General features: G+C 34.1%; 1 protein-coding gene across 3 annotated transcripts; it reads right to left on the reverse strand.

The window, feature by feature from the left end:
* Positions 1-2252: 2252 nt before the first annotated feature.
* On the reverse strand, positions 2253-25418 carry trbd (trabid). Of its 3 annotated transcripts, XR_010559621.1 has the most exons (10): positions 25300-25418; positions 23706-24544; positions 21813-22091; positions 15727-15926; positions 9736-10012; positions 7869-8113; positions 7511-7734; positions 7262-7410; positions 4770-4920; positions 2253-3474 (listed from the first exon to the last, which is right to left on the reverse strand). XR_010559621.1 is itself a non-coding variant. In XM_065370491.1 (9 exons), exons 2-9 carry the CDS (start codon positions 24272-24274, stop codon positions 4842-4844), a joined length of 2022 nt encoding a protein of 673 aa, XP_065226563.1. In that variant the 5' UTR covers positions 24275-24544; positions 25158-25299; the 3' UTR covers positions 2253-4841. The 3 variants fall into 3 exon arrangements, 2 of the variants coding, with proteins under 2 accessions (XP_065226563.1, XP_065226564.1); XM_065370491.1 differs by lacking the exon at positions 25300-25418 and adding an exon at positions 25158-25299 and having other exon boundaries at positions 2253-4920; XM_065370492.1 differs by lacking the exon at positions 25300-25418 and adding an exon at positions 25002-25151 and having other exon boundaries at positions 2253-4920.
* Positions 25419-25533: the final 115 nt, after the last annotated feature.

A 25533-nucleotide genomic window follows, 5' to 3' on the forward strand; every position in this document is an offset into this window, starting at 1 on the left:
ACATAAAAAAACCTGGCAAAAATTTACACAAGTTTCAAAAAAAAAAAAAAAAAAAAAAAAATACAACAAAATTATTAAAATTAAGAAAAAGTTGGAAAAAAATCAAGAAAGCCCCCAAAAAATTCGAAATAAAAACATCAAGTCTTGAAATCCAAAAAAAAAAAAAAAACTCAAAAAAACTGTAAAAAGGAGAATTCTACAAAAATTTAAGCAGCAAAAAATTATTTGGCGCAAAATTAGGAGGAAATTTCATGAAAATCACGAAAATTCACGAAAAAAGAGTTTCGCCGAAATTAGGAACAAAAATTTAGTCAGAAAAACGAATCGATAAAATTCAAAATAAAATGATGGAAGGGATGAAAATGGAAAACTCTCGAAAATTCAGTTCAGGAAAAATCACTGAAAATTCAAAACAGAGAACTAGCGAGAATTAAAACTAAAAGTATGAATTCAGATAAAAAATCAAAAACATTTTGAGAAAAATCATCGAAAAATTTCAAGAAAAACTCGAGACGATTCGAAAGAAAAATAATAATTTGAACTTGAAAAAAAATTGTTCAAAGAGAGATGAAATCCTGAGGACCTTCCTCATAACTGGGAGGAAAAGAGAAAGGAGAAAGGGATCAACGAATGAAAGATACACAAGATTCTGAAAAAAAATCCACCACAAAAAATGAAAAAAACAAACTCATCAAATCTTCAAGAAGCTCCCCCCCCCCCTAAAAAAATAATCAAAATTTAAAAGAAATCATAATTTTTGGAAGAAGAAAACTCACAATTCCACAAAAATGTAAATAAAAAAATCACTAATGTTTTTAAAGCACAAGACTAGAAAGAAACCAGTTAAAATCGAGCAAAAAAATGACCGTAATTTAAAACAAGTAAAACTATAAAATCGTGAAAATTCCAAGTTAAAAAAGTCTATCAAAACTGGAGAAACTTTGCCAAAATTTGAAGAGGAAAAAAATGGGAATTCCGGAAAAATCATTAAGAAACCAAAAAAAAAGAATTCATAAAAATTCAAAAGAAGCAATTTTCATGAAGAAATCACGAGAACTCGAGACAATAAAATTCAGCAAAAATTCAGGCAAAAAAAATCAAAATTTAAATCATGGAAAAATTATTTTGGAAAAAACATCGTTACAACTCAAGATGTAAAAATTTATCAAAACGGGACCAAATCCAGTAAAAAACTATCGAAAAATTCAAAAATAATGAGAAATACTTACTTGTTAAAATTAGGAAAAACCTGAAAAAAATTCGAAAAAAAAAACATCAAATCAGGAAAAAAAGCAGTAAGGCCATTTAAATAAGAACATTTTTTTTTCTTCAAAAATTCTGGTTATACATAATTCTGAAGAAAAAAAAGGAAATTTGTGAAAAAATTGGAAAAAGTAACTTTTAGTAACCAAAATTTTTATAAAGTAACCAAAAGCTACTAATAGTAACTTCAGTAACTTAATTAGGTACCTAAAAAGTAACAGAGTACAATCCCTGGTTCATTTTTCTGTTTCAAACATTGAACACTTATTAAATTTGAACAAAAAGTTTTTCATTCGGAAAGAGCAAATAGCCCGAGAAAAGCAAGGGCAAAAGCTCTCAAAAAAATGTACGAGTAATTCAAATTCAAAAAAAGTCCACAAATGAGATCTCATCTACAAAACTTTTCAAAATTTCAGAAAAGGAGAAATTAATTTGATAGTTTGAAGTCAGATTGAAAAAAATCAGCACTTTTTGATTAAAAGTGAAAAAAAAAACAGGACTTTTGCAGGACTTGCAGGACCGTTAGACTCCTTGGATTCACCTGAAACTAAAAAATTTTTAGAAGCGTTTTAAAAATGGGGGGCTCGATATGAAAATAATGAATTAATCACGCGAATTAAAAAAATATATTGTTTTTTCACCTGTAAAAATCGTAATTTTATAATTTTTCTACGAGTGGGAATGAATGGATAAAGATATTGGCCCAAGGTCTGTTCTGGCTCTCAACACCTTAATAACATTATCGTGTTAAAAAAAAAAAAAAAAACTTGAAATGAGAAAAAATCCACACCAACTCGCTAAAAAAATATTTCCCATAAAAAATTGGAAGTGATTTTTTATTGTTGTTTCAACCACGAACCATAAATAAATCTCCGATCACATAAAACCCATCAGCTCTTCATTTCCTATTCTTAAAAAAACGTCAAAACCCACATCATCATCATCATTCGTTCATCGTCGTTACATTTCGATAAAAATGTAAAAATAAATTAACAGTGCAACAAGTAACAATTTTTATTGCAACATTCCCAAATACATAACGTGGGTACTAACTTATTTATTTGTACATTACCCGTACTTCAGTATGTTAACAACGTTAATGAAAAAATGTCAATTTTTATTGAACATAGATAAACTATACATTAAACCTATATAGTAACTTTCAATATTTTCTACATCTACCGTACGAAATGTAGATATTTAACGAAACACTTCTCAAAGAAATAAAGAAAGAAGGGGGGAAAAAAGAGGAAGAGAAAAAAAAACACATCCTATACCTTAACTACAAAACACATAATAAAATTACTTCAACCAACGTATTAAAAATTATATCAATAAACAATTTACTTATAAGCATCTTTCTTAATACGAATCATTTTCAACAGTACGTTTTTTTTTCGCTAATAAAAGGTTAAAATTTTACAAGGCACAACTCGGGTACCTTTCTTTTTTTTTCTCAAGTCAACGATTTCGTAAACAGAAAAATGCTGCGAAAGAGTATTTTTTTGGTATCAAAGGTACACACACGTAAATGTAATTCTTTAATAATCTCCAATTACCAGGGTGTCTAACAAAATTACTCCGAAGAAATGCAGTACTTTTACAGTACCTTTTGCATTACCTTATTTTTTTTTTATCTAGATTACACTGACCCCCCCCCCCCCACCAGAAAAAAATATTTTTGAACCGGTTGGAAAATTTTTACAAGTATTAATTTAACAAGTGTTGCCATCTTTTGAGGTACAAAATGAACATTTTTTTTTCATTTTCACCAATAAATTCATTTTGAGGTTTTTAAAAAATTTTAAATCAATGATTCTGAGAAAAAATACAGTACTTTTCAGGCAAAATGCAGTACTTTGCAGTACTTGCAGTACCGAGGATTTCAATGCAGTACTTTTACAGTACTTGCAGTACCTGCAGTACCTGTTAGACACCCTGAATTACGAATAATTTTGGTAAATCGCCATTCTCTTTGCATTTATTGCGTACATGTAAAATACATAGAATATTAAATAAGGTAAATAGTGATACTCGTTAAAATGATCAATTTTTTGCGTAAAAATATTGTCACGATGAGGGAAAAAATACATATAATTGTAAGAAGAAGTAAAAAGTGAACACCGGGATAACCCCTCCTGTCCAACGTTTGTATAGCATAAGCATTTTGCAGAGTACACGCGAGAGCTCACACACATAATCACAATAATCCTGGAAACAGAAACACAATATTCAACTTTGGAATTAGTATTGAAAATTCTTTGCAGCTTAATTACGAATATTCGGTTATTTTTATAGCCTGGCTTTATTCGCGAGGCAGCTTTTTTAAAGCGACCGAACAAAAAAGCAGTAACAAAAACCTGACGTAATCACGTCTTACTCTCATTGTAAAAAAAAATTGCCAACAGAGGGGAAAAAATCAGCTTGCGAACGCGATTACTTTCTCATCGCGTAGTTCGAATTTGATAAACCGTATCTAAGGGGTTCGAAATTCGCTACCACGAACCACAGTCTCCCCCAGCTCACAATTTTTTTTCTCTAACGTAGATAAGCCAATTTAAAAGATAGAACAAAGAGAAAAACAGCTTTTAAATGCAGTAATACAACTTTTTCGCCGAATAATTTCACACAGACGAAATCTAGTGAATTCAATTTGATTGATAAAATGGCTTGAAATCGATACAATTGTTCAGATTAAATCATAACTTCACGCAACAATGTCTCAGCAGCCCCCCTCCCCAAATTCTCAAAACACAAAACCATCGTCTTCAACCCCCCCCCCCCCCGCACACACTTGATCACCGGACACTCGAAAATCACACATTTAGCATTCGAAGTAAACATAAAAGGCTATTCTGAACACCGGAAAGTCACACCTAACATCTAATAAACGTTAAACAAAAAAAAAAAGAGAGTAAAACTTAATACACCATTACACACGCTGCACAAGACGTGCTTTGAAATTCGTGATTAAAACGATATAAAAATAAAAATCGAGGAAAATTAAATCTTAAATCGATATTTTGCCACAGTTTTAAACACAAAGTACAACATACCATCCTACCCTGTTGCGTTGTTGACTAGTTTATTCATTTATGTTGACATTAAAAAGAAAAAAAATCATCCTCAATCACGATCGATCGACGAGCATTATTTTTTTCTTTAGCATCACATAAGTAGATATTATATCGCGCGTTAGATTCGAGCGATAAAAACGACAACTTTGGGATAAAGGAATGGATGTTTGTGAAGGGTGGGGGGAGGGGGGACAAAAACCGATAATTTTTACGCATACGATTAATTTTCATCACCACACGTTCAACCGGAGGGGGGGGGGGATCCAAAAAGCTATGCAGCAAAATACGCTTAATTCATTCGATAAAATCAGCTTCGATCGTAAACGGTTATTCTCACTTGAGCGGTTCAAAAATTAATAATGTAGGTATACGAAACCGAAAACAAAAAGAAGAAATATACATATAGGTAAAAAGCGAGGAAACATTCACCTCTACGTGCGCTGACAGAAAATAAAGTATCAAAAAATCGAGCGAGGGGATGAGCGCGGCTGTTTGGGTAAATTACTCGTCGTCTGTTTCGCCTTCGCTGGAATAATCTTGGACTGGAATAGGTCGATGAAATGGTGCAATTGACATATGACTGTAAAATAAGAAATTCAAAACATCATTAGTTGTAACTCGGTTTTAAAAATTAGCTTCTACATACAACACTGTTGGGCCAAAATTTCTACTCTGTAGGTTAAAAATGGTCAAAAAATTGGACAAAATTCAATTTTCAGTCTCGTTAAAAAAATGAATGAAACCTGAATGTTTTTTCCACCAAACTAAAGAAATTGAAAAAAAAAGAAGTAGCAACACCTGACAAGAAAATATTTTACTGCGATTGAAAATATTTCGGAATTGATAAAAAAGATCAAAATTTGAAAATAAAAATCACCAAAAAAAAAATATCATAAAAAATTAAAAAGAAATGATCAATTTTTTTCTAAAATAAACTTTTTAGAGCGGAAAATAAACGATAAAAAATCAGTGGCGAAAAGGAAAAAATTGACGCATAAATTTTTTCTTCGGGAATGTATTCAATGGACCCTCAGAACTACCTGAAAAAACCGACCCTCCTACCTCTTGAGCTAATTTTTTTAGGAGGCTAAAACCGGTTCTGATTCACGTCAAATAATATACTTACGAGAAAAACTTATACGACTAAAAATACAAATTTTTGGAAACCAATGCACAAAAAAAAGTTCATATTCGAACACAGCGACTTCGAAAACATACCATTTGATATATCACAAGACGTTTTACAATTTTTCAAAATGTTGGCCTCCTTTTAGGGGGACAGAGACCTGAGGGGCTTTGAGGAGTTGGACCCAAAAAATTAGTTCATTTTCGTACTCAGCGACCTCGAAAACATACAATGCGATATATCACTCAACTTTTCACAATCTTTCAAAATTTTGGCCCTCTTTTCTGGGGCACAGACACCAGAGGGGCTTTGAGGGATTGGATACAAAAAATAAGTTCATATTCATAATCAACGACCTCGAAAACATAAGATTTAATACATCACTCGACTTTTCACGATTTTTCAAAATTTCATCTTTTCAGCCCCCTTTTTGGGGCACGGACACCAGAGAGGCTTTGAGGGATTGGACCCAAAAAATAAGTTCATATTCGTACTCAGCGACCTTGAAAACATACCATTCGATATATTACTCAACTTTTCAGAAATTTTCAATATTTTGGCCCCCTTTTTGAGGCACAGAGGCCAGAGGGGCTGTGAGGAGTTTGACCGAGAAAATTGGTTCATATTCATACTCAACGACCTCGAAAACATATCATTCGATACATCACTCGACTTTTCACGATTTTTCAAAATTTTATCTTTTTAGCCCCCTTTTTGGGGCACAGACACCAGAGGGGCTTTGAGGCATAGCACACAAAAAATAAGTTAATTTTCGTACTCAGCGACCTCGAAAACATACCATTTGATATATTACTCAACTTTTCAGAAATTTTAAATATTTTGGCCCCCTTTTTGAGGCACAGAGGCCAGAGGGACATTAAGGGATTGGACCTAAAAAATAAGTTCATATTCATACTTAGCGACCTTGAAAATATACCATCCGATATATTACTCAACTTTTCAAAATTTTCAAAATGTTGGCCCCCTTTTTGGGGCACAGAGGCCAGTGGGGCTTTGAGGGGTTTGACCCAAAAAATGAGTTCATATTCGTACTCAGCGACCTTGAAAACATACCATTCGATATATTACTCAACTTTTCACAATTTTTCAAAATTTTTGCCCCTTTTTTGGGGCACACAGGGTCTTTGAGGGGTTCGACCCAGAAAATAAGTGCATATTCTTATTCAGCGACCTCGAAAGCACGTCCAAATTTGATTTTCAAATACATATAATCAAGTTGTATGTTACTTGAAATAATCAAGCACCCCCCTCCCCTCCCCGGGGATGGTTGAAGACCGATCAAGGGTAGTTGGGTGAGTAGACCTTGTAAAAAAATTTGAGCGAAAACGAATGATAGGTATTAGGTGGTAACTTTGATTAATTTATTGGGCTGACATTTTTCTTGAAACTCCTACCCTTTCCACCGTTTTTTTCAGACCCCCCTCACCCCCGCCTTGAGAGATGAGTATCGAACGTGGTATCAAATCATCGAGAATTTGAAGGGGAACATTTTCAGTCACATAAGTTATTCTCGTAAGCATACTTAATATTGGCGGATTTTTTAGCCCCCTACAAAAATTAGCTCCAGGGGTAGAAGGGTCGGACATCCCCGAAGAAAAAATTCTCGTGCCAATTTTCTCTTTTTTAAAATCGCTATTTGCCCCCTTTATAAATCACTTCAAGTTTAGCTGTCCTCATTCGTTAACTTTGAGGAAATCTACTAATATTGAAAACGTCCCTGGAACTACGAGTACCAACCGAAATAATATTATACGATCAAAAATCAAATACTAACGCTAATCTACGATAATAATTCAACCATTCTTCGACCATTTGAGCAACTAGGAGCGGTCTCTGTTGTAACTTTTGCTGGGCGATTAACAAACCCGAATCAGTAACGCAAACGTCCAGCCATTGTCTGAGTAAACGTTCTTCTCGACCCATCTAAGAAAGAATGAAAAATGACAAAAAAAAATTACACATACAGAAACACGATCTTCCCTCATCCTAATACACGTAAAAAATTGACCAAAAAAAAGCTCACTTCAGTCTGACTTATGAAATGAACAGGCAGTATAATATGATTATGATCCATTAATGGTAAAAACGTAACGTATAGATCGGACTCGGATTTAATATGCGTATTCATCGAAGTAGCTGCTTCCGGCTCCATTGGAACTAACGCCGAGAAATGACCTCTCGTGTATCCTAACGCTAGAGGCGATTTAATACAAAAATTCGGCTCCCATAATAAAGGTAAATAGACACCTGCGAACAAACATACCATTATAATACGTACACTTCATGTATGTACATAATACATTGTAGTATAGTACACAGTTTTAGAGGAGTAAACGAGCAGCAGTTGAGGGGGGGGGGCAGATAATACACAATACCAGTACCTTCGAATTTCGCGTATCCGATATTCTCGCCTCGGAAACTTTTAACATATTTAACACCGTAAATGATAATAGGACGTCGAAGTATATGCGCTAATACGAATACATGCAACTGTTCGAGACTAGATCCGGGTTGATTAGCCAACGCTACTAATGCTGACCAATCGTTTTGCCACTGGGTTTCTTCCAATGAAAAATGCATCATCATCGCTTGAATGGTTTCGTATTCGCGCCATCTCGAGTAAAACCTACGCCCAAATAAATCATCGTTTTGTTAATTCGCAAGATACACAAACATTACTACGAGTACGTTTAATTTAAGAGTAAGCTACCTCTTTCTTTCCCTATACGTTGAAATACATAATTACCTACAGGAATTTAACCCACGTCAGAATTTTCTTCTCGAATCATTTTTGGTAAATGCAATTGTTTTCCTGAATTGACTCGAGCTTATCTTATCGTCGAGAGGTCGTTATTTTTAGTTGTATTCATTTTTTAAATCGAAGTTTTAAGCAACTGGCAACATTTTTTTTCTCGTTTTACAACACGACAGATAAAATTGAAAAGTTTTATTCGAAAATTTTTCAACAGATTATTTTATATTTTCAATTCGAACGTTATTTTTTGATATTTTTTAAATGTTTAAGTAAGGCTCAAATACAATTATCTATATTCTTTTTTTTCTCCTTTCGTAAAAATCACCATCGTTGCAATCGAATTTCAAAATTTCAATTTTTCCACAACTTTCACCACCTTGTAGACAGCTCGAAAAGGAAAAAGATTACAATAAGCTTACACTTCAACTCGATTAGATTACGCAATTACAATATGTATTTCTCAAGAATTAAATTTTCTTCGACTACTCGACATAAAAAACACTCGCCAAAGCTCATTATCCCTTTCGCCACATTCTTTCAATTAAAATCAATAAACATTACACATCAACAGGGTAACAAAAACCTAAGCTTATAAAAAGGTACACAATGGTGTCAATGAATCGCAAATAACAAACCAGCACTCTTTTAAACCCGTGTTTATCCTTAGTAAATAATTCACTTCGACTCGAATATTATTTTTTATCGAAAAAAAAGGCCGTCGAGTGATCAAAATGAATATTTTAAAACGAACGAAATGGAAAATAACGTTAGTCGATTTTCATAATTATTCTCATTTCCCTCGTTTCACAATAAATTCTCTTTAATTCAATTTGAATCGATTTTTAGAAAATTTAATATCGATGATCAATAAATTTGCTCACACGAACGTAGGCGTCCAAGTCAAACAAACAAATTACTACATACGTAGTTCGTATATAGGTACTTTGTATCGAGAAATAAAATTTTCATAACCTCTCTAAGTAAAAATTACGAGTACTTTATTCCTGGAGGAAATCAAAAGTCTCACTTGACGTGGTTCATTTTCGACTTTTTTTTTTTTTAAAGCAATTTTGAAATGTCATTCGAAACGTAGGTACGTAATTCCACAACAAACTTATTTACTTATTTTGCTCACAAAAAGTACTATACAGGACAAGAAGACGAAGAAGCAATCGATCACACACGAATCCTTTAATAAGAGAACAGAATTTGAAAAATATCGAGAAAATAATACGATCATTCGCATTTCTTTCTTTCTTTCTTTCTTCGGTCATTGTAGAGAACATACCGCTCGACAATATACCAAGCACATTGTACATATTTTTATAACTTATGCATGAACGAAATCGATGACGAAACCTTTTTCACCCTTTTGTAATTCGAGTACCTACGCCTTGTTCTGGCCATTAACTAATTTGAATAGGTCAACAAACACAATAATTCATAAGACGAGACTTTAGACCACAATGCACAATGCACATAGCGTTACTTACATATGACCGCTGTGAGGATGAGACAAAGCGTCGAACATTGCTTTTCTGAGGATACTTTCGCGATCGAACACTCCCCAAGTGGCTTGCATCACAGAATCGAGCAAGCAATCGCCGGCAGATCGGTTCCATAAGGCGTACAGGCGAGATCCTAGATGCGACGTGACTTCTAACGACCAGTTGATTACAGGAGGATGAGCTTCGAGCTGTTGTTGTACATCTTTATCTAAAATTTCTTCGAATAATTGTTCTTGAATGATGGATGGTAAGTCTTCGATTTCTACAACAGGAAAAAAAAAGGATCATGAGATAGGAATAAATTGACTGGAATTTTCCAGTTAATATCATCCATCGAAATACGTTACAAATACGTATTGATTCCCAAAGCTACGTAGGTAAATTAGTTCTCTTTAATTTAACAAATCTCAAAAGAGATAGAATACGTTCGTTTTTACGATCGGAAGTCTTAAAATAGAAAAATTCTCCCATAAAAAAGGATGGTAATACGTAATTCACCTTTACCTTTGAAACTACGAGTAGTATGATTTATAATTTGAAATACGATACAAGTTTAAATTCTCTTTTTGATCTCAGACTGTGCTACTCGTATTACTCTGTAGCCCGTCGCCAATGGAATCATTTTACAAAATTATGTTATTTTTTAGAAATCAGAGCACTCTGTTCCGGAACGAAACGCAAAACCAAAATTGTTATTTTTCTTGATTCCAAAACCAATATAATTTTGAACTCAATACAATCCTGGAACTTGAACAAAATCGTCTCAGTTTAGGTATTTCAATCTTCGATTTTTCCCTGATTTTATTTTGATTGATTGTCATTTTATATCCTTTATCACAGGGCTGTTGAACTACCATACAAAATTTATTAGCTGAAAATACAGTAAATTATGGTACAAATATTTTACGGTATTTTACCAATTTGGATATGAAGAATTATTTGTAGTTTGACTTCAAAGTTCTGAACTTCTGACCTGCCCCAGAAGTGAATTTTCATCAGTTTGGTGTTGTTAGAGATTATAAGAAATTTTCCATGGAAATTTCTTGGAAATTTATAGGGAAAGTTTGTGGTAACTTCGACTTTCAAATCATAAATTTTTGTGGAAATTTGGAAATTTACTCGTATAAAGGAAAGTTGAAAATAAGTGTTCAATTTTGCTTTTTAGTAAATTATGATAAAATACGATAATAAACTTTTGGTAAAATACAGTAGTCCCCGCTTAATGGAATCGATTTGGGCCGAGGTACTTTTAATTCTATAAATGGGGATATTCTAATAAGTGGTCCAATAAAAAAACACAGAAAAAATTTCAAAATATAAATTATGCATCCTGTATCTTTGCTTATAGCATTATAACCTCGTACTACGAAAATCCTACTCTTATTTGGGCTTTCCCCTGGTCATAAATAAGCTTGGACTTCCTTCAGCATAATTTCCATCATTTTCACAAACAAATTTCCAATTTCTACTCGTACTTATTTATTTGAATCGAGTTGGGACTGGGAATGTCTCATTCAATAAACCAGAGAAAGCTGAAGGATAAAAACACACAAAATCCCAAATTCTGTTGAAATTTTGTCACTTTTTGATGTTTTTAGAAGTCGATTTCAGTACTTTTTTGGTTGTTTAGTTAGGTACGAGGGTGGTTCAAATATAACCAGGAATTTTTTCATAAAAAATTTTGCTATCCACCTACAGAGCTACAATTTTGTACAGTTATTCTTGGTAGTCTCTCTCATATGCTGTGTGCATTTGCCACCTCTTTGGGAGCTTTATAATTTTTTTTTTGCAAAAAGTTTGCGGCGTTTCAAGTGGCCATTTGCGCAAAAATGATTTTTCTCAATTATTGCCTTTGAAGTAATGTTTACTCACAAGGGAACCCTCCCACATGATAATCTCCGATTTGAATGAAACTTGGACAGGTGGACAGAGGACCTCAAAAAACCCCCATCCCTAAATTTTCAGCTGCTGAAGTTGATTTTTCTTTTTTTGGCAAGCGTGTGAAGTTTTGTGTATTTTTAATACTTTTTCTCATGTTATGTGTCAAAAAATTCGATTTCTGATGATAATTCCAGATTTGACCGACGGTAGTACTTATCGATTAGGTATCAAGCATAGACCCTTTGACCAAAATTTCAGCTGCTGAAGTTCATGCGGTGGGGAGAAACGGCCATTTTTCGAATTTACAGAACAACTTTACCTGTGTACACAAAACTTCAAACGCTCGTCAAAAATCGAAAAATCAACTTCAGCAGCTGAAAATTGGGGGATGGGGGTTTTTTGAGGTCCTCTTTCCACCAGTCCAAGTTTCATTCAAATCGGAGATTATCATGTGGGAGGGTTCCCTTGTCAGTGCCTCTATCGATGGTCCAATTTAATAATTATCAACAAGGTGTCGAATCTAGACTATAAGGAAGGTGTTCTGGTGTTTCTCATCCCAATTCGTTCGATTTTTTAGTCATAAGCCAAGCTGTATGCGCCCTGGCACTGTTTTGCAGCAATTTCACACAAAGAATTGTGATTTCTCGTCGTTTTGATCAGAATGGGAGGATTTTATTGTGCTTCTTGGAAGGCTACTATGTTACAGTGAGTTCATAGTTGGTTTTTAAGGCAGAAAATCACATTAGATTACCCCCTTATGTCCCAACACACTGTATACACCACCTTCCCAACTGACGCCCTGACCATTGCTTCAATTGGCGCTCCCTTCATAGTCACTTTTCCGCTATTTCCGAAAATGGAACACCATTCATATGCTTGGTTCTCATAAAGGCACTCATCCACGAACTATTCGAGTAATTTTTGATAACTTTCCGCTGATTTTACATGATTTTTGACCAAAAAACAAAAAATGATGCGTTGAGCAAGGGGCACTAGAACTTCATTCTTGCGCATGGCTAAAAATACACTAAAAAGTGATGCTTCACGGTTCCAGCTGTTCTTTACGTTTCATAACACTCCAGTCTATCATCCAGTGCAGCAACTTTTTCCAAACTCAATTTCTCACATGTCTGTGGGAAACTTCTGGGTTATATTTGAACCACCCTCGTACATTTAGTCTTTTAATATTTTTTGAAGACTTTTTTGGAAATTTTTAAAAAAATTTTACAAAAATTCCATCATATTTCTTGCCAATTTTCACTCATTACGAAATAATCTTTATTTTGTATTTTTATGCCATTTTAACATGTTTAAAACACGTCTTTTTCATCTACTTTCAGTCGAATTTTGTCGATTCTCCAACTTTCAAAGATTAATCACTATTAACCAAACTCAATGCTCTTTTTCACTGCAATAAGCAATAATTTACATGTAAGAAGATGCAAGTGTTCCGTCCCAACCCATTTCAATTCCATTATCTGAATTATTCTATTAACCGTGACTTCATTAAGCAGGGACTACTGTACTGTAAAATATGGTAAAATATCGCCGTAATTTACCAACATAAATTACCTTACAGCCCTGATTTATCATCATTCATTCTGAATATATGTAATAGAAATTACTCGAGGAATTAAGCAAAATATGCATTCAAAACATTAAACTAACTACACCATCAGATTCCCTATGTCAGAACCTCCCATTGTTTAGACCCCTTGCAGGGTTTATTAGTCAATTTGGACTTGAAATTGATTGAAATGAAAATCCCCGAACCAAAACAATTTTTTCAATCCCAAAACTGAAATGAAAATATAAGGCTCCTTTATAATGACGATTAAAAAACTAGCAAAAGTAATTGAAAAGTTGCAATATTGAAATTTTTCAATGAGAAATCAGAGAAATTTCAAAATGACAGATGAACTTTTCAGTTAGGTATTTTATTTCATGTTTTTCAATTACCATTACAAACGAGCCTTTAAAAGAACAAAACTAAAACAAATTCAATCCTGAAATGAATAAATTTTGATCCCAAAACCAATTGTGAAAATGAGAAAAATCTAATAATATTATTGATCAGTTTTGGAATGCTTGGAAATATCACCACATAACTAGTCTTTGCAAATGTAACATAAGTGTAAAACAAAAGAAATAATGTAGCAGATGGGTATGGTATTAATCAAAAGTGATAAAAAATTTTGCCCTACAGGTGAGTGAAAAGTTGAAAAAGTGATTAATGTAAATGTTAGCTCGGATGATAAAATAAGGTCAGCTATAGTTGATACTAAGAATTCCAAACTCACATGTCTGATTGATAGGAGTAAATTGTATGCTTTAGAAACATAATAATTTGTTTCGCTTATTATAAATTTACAAATTTTGCTCATGTTCTACCCTAGGGTACCTATAACTAAATTTCAGAAAAAATCTCTCAGATGATAACCCCTAGTTTTTATCTAGGAATTTTTGAAATTGTAGGCCCCCCCCCTTAAAAAACCTTATGAAATTTTTTGAAAAAAAAATTTCCATACGCACCTAGCCACCTACCCAGTGACTATTTTCTGTGAATGTTTCAACATTTTTGCACTATCCCCCCCCCCCCGGACCAAGAATTTTGAATTTTGAGCACGTTTGGGCACATCTTTCGGTTTGGGTTGGGGGTTCGACACAAATTATTTTTGGGGATGGTTTTACATCAAAGCTAACATTTTGGGTGAGTTTCATCAGAGTTGGAAAAAGTGCAGCTTTCACCATCTTATTCTGAAAGGCTCTTTCCCTTTCTACACTCTCGAACAAACGAGTATAATAGAAAATCGTTTCAAAAAATATAAATATCAAGTGCTTCGAATCTCTGAATTCAAAAAACAGTAAACATCTAGATCAAAATTGAGAAACGAAGGGCATTCATCTCCCTCCATGTTTCTGACCTTCGTTAAAAACGTAAACAATTCGCGACATCGAGAAGAAAAACCATAACTGCAGATACAAGAGTACGTATCAACCCTTTTCGAAGGGTATAATTGAATCGAACCCTGAAATATCTTAGTTCGTACCTACTCGTCGTAGAAGCACATATCGATTAGATTCGAAATTAAAACATTCTTTCGTTCGTTAATCAAATTACTCGTGTATAGCACCCGCGACCAAATACACATGCTTGGCGAATAGTTAACAGTGTGAACACCAGAAGGGAAACCAAGGGGGGAGAAAATCTGCTTGTTTTCGTCTGCCAATATTGTCGTCTTGGGTACTACAGAAGTTCGCTCGAGTGTAAAAATCAATAATTAAATTTAGGGTAATTTTACGAATGAAAAATTTTCAAATTTTATTCCACCAGTCACGCGATGCACGAATCACGTTGATGCCATTTAAAATAAATTCCCCCCCCCCCACACACACACACAAAAATTACGAATCATGGGTACTATGATGAACAATACATATATTGTGAACCCACGTGAGAATTTTCTCAATTTACTTGATTTGTTACAGAATAACATGAGCAAAGAGCTCGTGGTTTGTTTCATTCGTTTGTGAACTGTTTTCCAAGGTTGAAAAAGCAACTAAGGGCTGTTCAAAGGGTCAGCTGGTGGATCTACAATAAGCGAAATAGAATCAGAAGTTCGTAGACTGCAGGAAATGAGGTCTATTAAAATGAATAATCAAGAAAATATGAGGTACATTTGAATCGTCAACCAATATCGTCATTTGTCTTCTACCAAATACCGAATGTTTCAACCTCGTTTCCGGACGTTTCCTTTCATCTTTTTTTTTTTGCATGTTTTGTTCAATTTTAATACATCAGAGACACAAGTAAGTTTTTTAGCATAAGTATAGGTACATAGTTCGCGTGCACGTAATTTTTTTTCAATTGCAGCCTACTCGATGCGATGCGTACCTTGAAGGCCACCGCCGCCGCACCGCCACTGCAACGCATCAATCTCACGGTCAATCGATCCCCGCCCAGCCCTGCTCTGTGCCATCTAACCTTTTGCCCAACCCCATATTATGGGACGATATTAAAAACCCGCTACCGCGTCTTATACGTATATTATGTACTACATATATTCGTACGAGATATAAATTTATTACACTCACCAGCTGGTAAAAAAAAGGTTGTCTGTTCGTTGACAAAAGGGCAAGCGAAATTCGATTTTCTTTGGCGTACATCGGACTCGAAAAACCTTCTGATGTCGGCCGCCAGATCAGGAGCTACGTACGATGGTACCCTTTTGATACCACTGCTGCTGCCTTCGATATGCGATAGTAACGTCGCCAGCATGTCTTCACGGTTAAACCTTTCGACAAATAGCAGAAAAGCGATAATTACTTAACGAGCAGTTTATACAGGGACGGTTTCAATATTAAGTATGCTACGTGGTTTACAAATTTGTTGATGAAAAATATTGTATGTAATAAACAATGAGATTCAGGGTGTCCCCAGATAAAAAAAATCGTGACTTTTTCATGACCTATTTTTCACATTTTTACCGCATGAGAATCCCCCCCCCCCCCATTGAATAACTTGGAACTGCGAAGAATTTTTTTCAATTTGTCGGTACATATTTCAGTTTTTTCTACTTTCTGATTTTTTCAAAAAAATTTCATTTTTAAATTTTTTTTTCATTTTATGGACTTAAAAAAAATTTCAAATGTGTTTTGAGCAGAATTCATGACTTTCCTGACCGTTAGACATCCTGAGATTTTTTTAATTTTCAATTTCACCAAAAAAAGTCAACATTATAAGAATGAAAAAATAGCATACAAAAAGTACACTTGAATTAGACGAAAAAAAGGGGGGAGGGGTTCGAGGGAATTTAAATATACTTCATGTATTGACTATATGGTTGGATTGGTGGAATTTCAAACAAATCTAGCAAAAATCCCATTTTCAAAAATTTTTAAAACTTGAAGAAGACAAAATGTTTTTGAAAAATTACACGATGGGAAAAAGTACTCCTCAAAAATACACATTTCGACGGAACAATTTTTCGAGCAGCACCTTCAGTTTCAGTTTGGAGCAAAAGCACTTCAAAGTTTTCTTCAGTCAAATTCCCACCCCTCCTCCCTTCCTGCCTCATTCACTATCACTAAAAAAAAAAAATCGGAAAAATCATATCGAAAGGTCCACTTTTCTTCTACATCTGTATTTTTTCCTGTCAAAAACAAGGTTTGGTCGAGGGAGTGGTGAAAGGGGGGGGGGTGAAATTTTATCCAGAAATTTGTTTTCGCAGGGTGTTTACAGGAATTTTGTTGACAAAAAATCACTACCTTTCAAAAAAAAATAAAAAAAATCATCACCTTCCAAAATATTTTCACCCCCCTCCAAGATCGGGGTTTTCTTTTTTTTCCAGGGTATCCACAACAAAATTTCAAAATAAAAAAAATCAAGACTTGAAGCAGTACATATAGCAGGACGTTTATAAAATTTTTGGAATTTTTCAAGAGAGAGAGAGGAGGTGGGTGAGGCAAAACTTTACATTCAAATTTTTCGCTTTTCTAATCGTCTTTAAACATGCCAAGATTTTTTTCAAGCAAACGGATGTCGAAAATATAAAATTCTGTTATTTCAATTTTTATTTAATTTTTACTTTCAAGGTTCTTAGCTAAATGTAATGATAATGAAATTGGACGAAATAAAAAACTTTTTACAACAACATAACAAATTTTTTTCAAATTTATGTACAAAAAATTTAATGTAAATTAATTTAAACGATTCTTGTGTTGAAGAAAATTCCAATTTTTCGAAATAAAACGGCGAGTTTCAAAGTAAAATATAAGTAACAGATACGTAAAATAACAATTTTGTCATTCGAATGGTATAATTCTGCCCAATATTCATTTATGGGTACCAAATGCATAAAAACTTTGATTTCTCCTATAAGTCTGGAATTTTTCAAATATGGAAAAGAGAAATAAGCTCTCGAAAATCTGTAGTTCGAGATGCATAAAACTTATATTTTTTTGTGGGACGAGTTACAGTAACTTGAAAGAAGTTCATTATTTTGCTTCAGAATTTTTAAATTCAAATGATGATTTTCATTTTGAAAAATTTGAAATTGAAAAAAAAAGCAAACGAGCCCGAACGAGGGCAAAAGCTCTTGAAAATTAGTGTTTCAAGTGGTATAAAACCTATGTTTTCTTGTGTAATAAATGAAGAAGTTTATTATTTTTGCTTCAAAATTTCAAGATATAAAATAAGGTTAATGATTTGAAAAAAAATTCAAACTTGAAAAAGAAAAGCAAACGAGCCCGAGTGAAGAGAGGCCAAAAGCTTTCAAAAAATCATGTTTTGAGAAGTGAAAAAAAAGTTTTCATGTGTGGAACTTTTTTTTCATTTTTTACTACTTACCTACCTTTCAAGCAAAATTTCTGAAAATCACTACTTTTTCACTACTTTCACTACCCAGTAGACAGCTAGACACCCTGTTTCGGAGGTACCCAAGTGTCCAACATTTTTTGGGCGGATTTTTGAAATGACCAACTCTCAACAGTTCCCATCTGACATGAAAAAAATGTACCTAATCTCAAAGTTTTTTTACGCGATATTTCCAATTATTGTTTGCTGGTCATTTTCGAAAAAAGTACTTTTTGGCACTTAAAATTTTTTTCGGTATGGGGTACTATTCAAAAATTCGCACCTACTTTTTAGGTGTTTTCTTTTGGATTTTCAAGAAATTTCGTACCATACCCATAGTCTACTTCTCTAAATAAAATCAAGTCTTCAGGGTTTCAACAGATTTTTGAAATTATTCCACGTAGGGTACCGATGCGAATTTTTGAAAGATTTATGTTTCTCCATGTAGGTACAAGAAATTCATTTTCCTATCCTTCGCTCTCTTCCTAAAAGTAGAACCACAGCTTTTTAAAGCTTTTCTATTTTTTCAAAAAAAACTGCAGATTGAAATTTTTTGAATTTAAGTTATAGTTCTCTAAAAAATTCAATTTTGAAAAAGCAAAGCAAAGTGGCCCAAGCGAAGTGAGGGCAAAAGCTTTTAAAAATTCATAATTCAAAGACGAATTTTTGGTCCATTTTGCGACTTTCTCACGACCGATAGACATCCTGTCTTTTCCAGCTTCAATTAATTTCAAAAAAAAAGTCATTTACGTTTCCTGGCTACAAATTTTTTGTAAAAACATCAAAAACGTGATTTTGATTTTTTTTTGGAAATCAGGGTGTCTAACAAAATTTCAAAATGAAAAAAAAGGACTTCAAAAGGACTTTTAGTAGGACTTTCAGCAGGTCATTTTTCGATCACTTATGGAACTATTTGAGGTGAGGGAGGGGGGGGGGGGAAGTCCAAATTTTTTTTTCAAGGTGAGAGGTTCAAAATTTTCATTCAAGTTTTTAGCCAAAGGAATTTTAGCAGGACTTTTAACAGGACAGTTTTAGAACATTTGGGATTTTTTAAGAGGGGAAGGGAGTGGGCGAGATTTCTCCTTCAAGTTCGGAATTTATTATAAATTGACGAAAAGAGAAACAAACTGGGCCCTGGCGAAGCGAGGGCGAAAGCTCTCAAAAATTAGAATGTATTTATTTTGGGAGATCTTGTGTGATGAGTTACTGTACAAGTATATTATTTTGCTTCGAAATTTTGAAATTCGAATAATGATTTTTTTGAAAAATTGAAAATGAAAAAAGAAAAGCAAACGGGCACGAGCAATGTGATGGCAAAAGCTTTTGGAAATTGATGTTCCGAGAGGTATAAAAACGATGGTACTCGAATGATATTCAAAATAAAAAAGAAAAGTAAACGGGCACGAGCAATGTGATGGCAAAAGCTTTTGGAAATCAGCATTTCGAGAGGTACAAAATCAAAAATTGTTTGTGTGATGAATTATTTATATTTTGCTTCAAAACTTTAAAATTTGAATTGTGATTTTTTTTTGAAAACTTAAAACTGGAAAAAGAAAAGCCAACGAGCCCGAGCGAAGTGAGGGCAATAGCTTTAGAAATTCATTATTTTGAGAGGTATGAAAACGATGTTTTTTTGTGTAAATTCAAAAAAAAAAAAAAAAAGAAAACAAAAAAATTCAAACTTGAAAAAGAAAAGCAAACAAACCCTAGTGAAGCAAGGCTAAAAGTTTTCAAAATTTCATGTTTTGCTGAGAAGCAAAAAAAAATCTGTAATGAAGGAGGAGTTTATTTTCCTGATTCAAACTTTGAACATTTCTTGAATTTGAACAATACGTAAGTCACACAAAAATATGTGATTCAAGTTCTAAAAAAGTCGACAAATGAGCCCTTTTCTACAAGTTCAAAATTCCGGAAAAAGGGGAAAAAATTGAAATTTGAAAAAGTCATTTTGGAAAAAAAGGACTTTTGGATAAAATTGTTGAAAAAAAGGATACTAAAAAGACAAAAAGGTGTCATAGGCAAAAAAAAGGACTTTTGTAGGATAAATAGGAGTGTTAGACACCCTGGAAATGGTTTCTGAGAATTTGTGGCTCATGGGTAGCACCAAAAGACATTTTTGAAAGATCCTAAATGTAGAACAATTTTCATTTCATGATTTTTCTTGAAGGAACAATATTTAAGGCGGTGGGGGAGTTTTAAATTTTCAGGGTGTCTAATAAAATAATTTCAAAATGAAAAAAATGGATTATAGGACTTTTAGAGCAGGTAATTTTTCCAGCACCACTATGGAATTTTGTAATGTGGGTGGGGGGGGGGGGGTGTCAAAATTTACATTCAAGTTCTTACTTTTTAGCCAAAGGGACAGTTTTTGAACACTTGGATTTTTTTAAAGAGAGGGACAGAGTGGGCGAGGCAAAACTTCACATTCAAATTTTTCGCTTATCCAAATGTCTTCAAACATTCCAAGATTATTTTCAAGCAAGCGTACGTCGAAAAGGTACTAATTTTAGCATTACAATTTTTGATGTCCATATTTAGGTTCTTGCCAATGTAATGAAATTTGGCGAGGAAAAAACATTTTTCAAAATAAGAAATTTGGGAAAAATGTAAAAAGCACCAATTTTTAGAAATAAAACAGCCAGTTTTAAAGTAAAATTGTTGAAAAATAGGACACTATAAGGACAAAAAGGTGTCAAAACCAAAAAAAGGACTTTTGTAGGATATATAGGATAAACAGAAGGGTTGGACAGTTGGACACCCTGATTTGGGGGGGGGGGGGCTCGGGAAAGACAGAGGGGCAGAGATTGAAATACGAGCTAAATTTACTATTACTGGTTTCAATGTGAAAAGTAATAATCATTCATAAAATCGCGTTAGACGTCTAAATCGACCATAGTTTCAATTAGAATAGCAAAAAAAACAAGAAATTAAAAACACGCAGATTCGCGACTTTTCAAGCGCTGGTGGTGGGAAGGGGGGGTCGCGAGGGTCAAATAAAAAACCCAGTTACACCATTTTGATTTGTCATATCAAATCGCACCTTTCGAGTGCTACTCGTTTTTAGAAAAAGTGGGGACTAGTGAATTTAAATTCAAAAAACAGTTTTTCCCCCCAAAATGATCCTACTTTGGGGAGTCACCGTTTCACAGCAGAGACACTTGGGGCACTGGAAAATTTTTCAGGGGTCACTTCAACTCAAAATCTCCAACATACTTCAATAATTTCAGCGACATCGAAGTCTATGGATTTTTTCCGATCAACCCTAATACTCGTGGTAGGTAGGTAGAGGTACCAAATTCAGGAGTTTAATTTCCAAAAATCAATTTAAATTTTAATATTTTGTAAAGATACATCCAGCTCGCGTTTTATGATTGAATAATTCTTCACGAGTTCATTTTTCAATGGTGAAATGCGGGGGGGGGGGGCTTGACAGATGTTCGCTAAGGACTTCTTTCACCTCTTGGCGACTCTAGGAGTACCGCATGATAATTCAAATAAGTACATTTCAATCACAATTTCATTTTTTCTTTTCAAATTCATGCTGCTCTTATAATTCTGTTGGTACGGACGAGTAAAAAAAAACAATCATTTCAACAACGTCAAAACATTACCCCCTCGTATTTTCACGCTCCATTCGCTCGAGTCAACAATGATAATCTTTTTTAGAAAACTGATAAGAATAGTTGAAAAGTTCGCTCACCTCTCGTACGAAAAAAAATCATCACACCTGAACTCATTACAAACAAATCAAAACAGCTACGCCGACGCATAAGTCCTTTTTTTTCCACCTCGTATACACACTTGGAAAAAAAATAAATAAACATACCTAATAGCCAAATGAACCAGAGTATAGCCAACATCAAAGGCCGACGGCCGACCCAAAGCGGTCACCTCATTCTGAGTAAGCTGTCTGCTCGGGTTACCGCCGGCGGCCATGTATGCCAATACCGGAGCCGGATCACCGTTCAAAACACCCATACACGCGTTCAGCCAAGGCCGATCGATATTCCTTTGCAATTTTCGCTGTTGTTTCAATTTTTTCTCCGTTTCGATGTTATTGCTAGGCGAGGTACATCGCGAATCGTCCATTCTGCGGATATTCGCTCTGAAAAAAACAAAAGAAAAAATTCTCCAATAAATAAGATGATATTATAGATCAAGTTACTCGTAGCGTCGACTATATTCGTATATGTATAGTACAGGTAACGTAATAATTGCGTGAGACAACAAAAAAAATCTCTTTCGGAATATCTAATACGACTACGACTACGACGACGAGTTATATTAAAAATTAATAACCATTCGACGGTATAAAATATGCAAACGATGTAAAATGAACTGGCAAGAAGTCGAGGTAGTAAAATTTTATATGCATCTCTTTCGCACCTGCGAACTCATTCAGTCGATAGTTTACTGCCTTGGAATATTTTTACCGAATCGACGCAGGTTAATAATACAGAAAAAGAAAAATTTCCAAAGAATATATAGGTACGTTTAATCCAATTTTTTTCCATTATTCCCAAACGCCGTTCGAGTACATTCGTACTCCTTTTTCTCCTCGTATTTCTCTTATTTTTCGTATCGTATTCAATTTTTTTTCTTCATCAAATGACGAGAAAAACATGACACCGTAACGATGCTATTGAATTTTTCATCTTTTCGTCGGAGTAAAAATACATGGTACATTATAAATGAATAGAATTCGCATCGAAGGGGGAAGGATTAAATATTGATAACCTCAGGGACCAATTATTGATCCACAAAATACTTTTAAGTAAATAATATTACGTAGGTGAAAAAAATAATATATCTACACAAATATGGCGATGGGTAATTTGAAACAATTCGAGGGTTGAAAAAAAAATATAAAAAAGTATCTAGAAATCTCGATTTTTAGTATCTCCAACTTTTTTTTCTTTAAAAAATGTCCAAATTTTTCCAACAAAAAAAATCAACAACCATTTACATTGAAACGTACCAAAATATTTCTGTAAACATAAACAAACCCAACGAAATGAAAAAAATTTCACTTATTCGAATATTTTTACCTCCAACTTATCAGATTTCTGTTTCACAGAAGTATGCTTTTTATTCTACAAGCCATCGTAGGGTCATTTCAACTTTGGAAAAATACTGGTAGGTATTCGAGGAGGAAACCTTTGAAAAGCAATTCAAAGACCCGAACCTTTTTTCATATTCGAGTAAAATTTGCAACAAATGACTCGGTAAATTTCCACGAATAAATAAAGTTGTTCGACAGTCGAAAAAGTTTTTAAATTTTTTATTCACCTACATCGGCCCAAGTACGAAATTGGAACGTTTGAAACCGTACCTAAATTCTGTTTTCTACTCAAATTAGTCTCCAAAGACTGGCGACAATGAAGGGGAAACTTTTACAAAGAAATTAATTCTCGATTTACATAATTCGTTACTTTTATTTTCGAGATGATTTTTTCATCGCTGATAATTCATAGCGGAATTAATTCGTCGGGTAATTTTAATATTTACAAAATAATTCGAATGACCTTTTCGTTAACCGTTCATTTATTACTATCAACGTCTGCCTAATTATCTTTAAAGGTCATCGCAATAAGAAATACTACATTGCCAAGCTCGAGCGATTAAATTGAATAGGAAAATGTGCATTTTATGTACTATTTTTAACCATAGTTCGGTGAACTTTGGCGATACTAATCTCGATATTTGCGATTCGACTTACTTTCTAGATCTATTTAAATTATCTTCGGTCGTTCGAGAGTTGACGAAAAGCTCTCGTTCCGGCGAGTTGATGCAATTGGTGGAAGAAACGGGTGATATTCTATTTCTAATGGATAAGCACATAATACATTTCATAGCTTTGGGCCAGTTCTCGTACGTGCAAACCGGACACGACCATTTTTGATTCGGCTGACCACGTTGTTGATCGTTGACGGCGGCTGGGACCAGTTCGTTTTCGCCGATTGTCAATGAGCTTAGTTGTTCTTGCACAGATGCTTCGTTGTATCTGGACGTATTACAAGCGACACATTCTTTCGATCCGATCGAATTAACATGTTTGCATATATCACAACGCCATGTATTACATTTATCACTTTGTTTCAACGGCGAAGAAGGTACGGTATTTAACGTTGAACTATTGTGACTCTGGGTATCGTTTCCAAGCTTGTAGATATCTTCGGTTATCAGAGGTTTGGCGCCTTTGCACATGGTACATTTTGCAGCGGAGGGGAAATTTTCGTATGTACAGTACTCGCAAGTCCACTTATTCGCTTCCGAATCTAAGCTCATACCGGAAAATGAGTCGAATAACGGTGCGCACGAACTTCCAAGTCAAACACGCGTGGATTTTGTTCTGTTCACTTAATCACTATTCGTTTCGATGAGCCAAGTATCGTGTAACTTCTGCAACACTGTTGTATTCGACTGGCCAACAACGGTATTTGAACTAACAGCTATATGCATATTATAATCGAATCATGTCACGAAAGTGCGGACGAAGTATCACATATATTCATATTTGGATATGAGCAGCTATTACCTAAACATCGTTTCCGCAATCTGAAACAAAATAAAATGTATTAATTCAAATCGAGCCATACATTTACGATATAAGTAGGTATGCAGTATTGGCAAAGGTGAGATTGATTTCAAAAAATTGGCAATTTGTGCTGATTTGAGAATCAAAATATATGTAAACAAAAGTAAATAATAACGAAGCTATACCAAACAAAACCGAGACAGGAAAAGCAGCACAACAAATCATAGGTAATGTTATCATTGGATGTTCAATAGATAAAGCATAAAACTTCTCAAAATTCCGAATCAAAGCACCTCCGATCGAAAAACCCCGACAGATGACCTGAGAACTTTGCAGGAATGAGGAAAATTCGACAGAAACAATGCGAATTACTCAATATACGAAATTACATCAATCTTTACATGTGTGAAGAAATAGGAAACTTTTCACATGCCAGGATGAACAAAAGATGAACTACTTAGCATTGCGAGCACTCACCTTCCAGAGTAACTTAACATATTAACGTAGTATTGTTAATCGACAGCTTTTACACGTTTTACATACACATTAGCGAGCCGTATTGAGAACAAACCATAAGTAGAATAATAATAAAGAGTATTGAAAACCTTGGCAATAAACAACCAATAACATTACCTAAGCACTGAAGGAATCGAGTATAGGAGTCGTTTAATTGATTGATTTCGCGAAGCGTAAGCTCAAACTACGAGTGGAACTTGAAGCACGTGCATAATACAAGGTGCAAAATTATCGAAATTAATTAATTACGTCGATTTACCTGAAATTAATCCAACTACGAGTGAACCAATTGCTGAAATCTTATGAACTTTTTATAACAGTGACTTTTTTTTTCAGAGATTAGTTCACGCGCAGTGTTGCCAATATTTCAGGTACGCGACGTTGAATCGAAAAATAGTTTTCGGAATGGTAGGTAGTGTCGAATGACACATTCTAAAGGCATTTTATTCAATTATTACGCGATTTAATTACTTATTAATGCGAAAATAATTGA

Source organism: Planococcus citri, chromosome 1 (assembly GCF_950023065.1).
Source record: "Planococcus citri chromosome 1, ihPlaCitr1.1, whole genome shotgun sequence".
Taxonomy (NCBI): Eukaryota; Metazoa; Arthropoda; class Insecta; order Hemiptera; family Pseudococcidae; genus Planococcus; species Planococcus citri.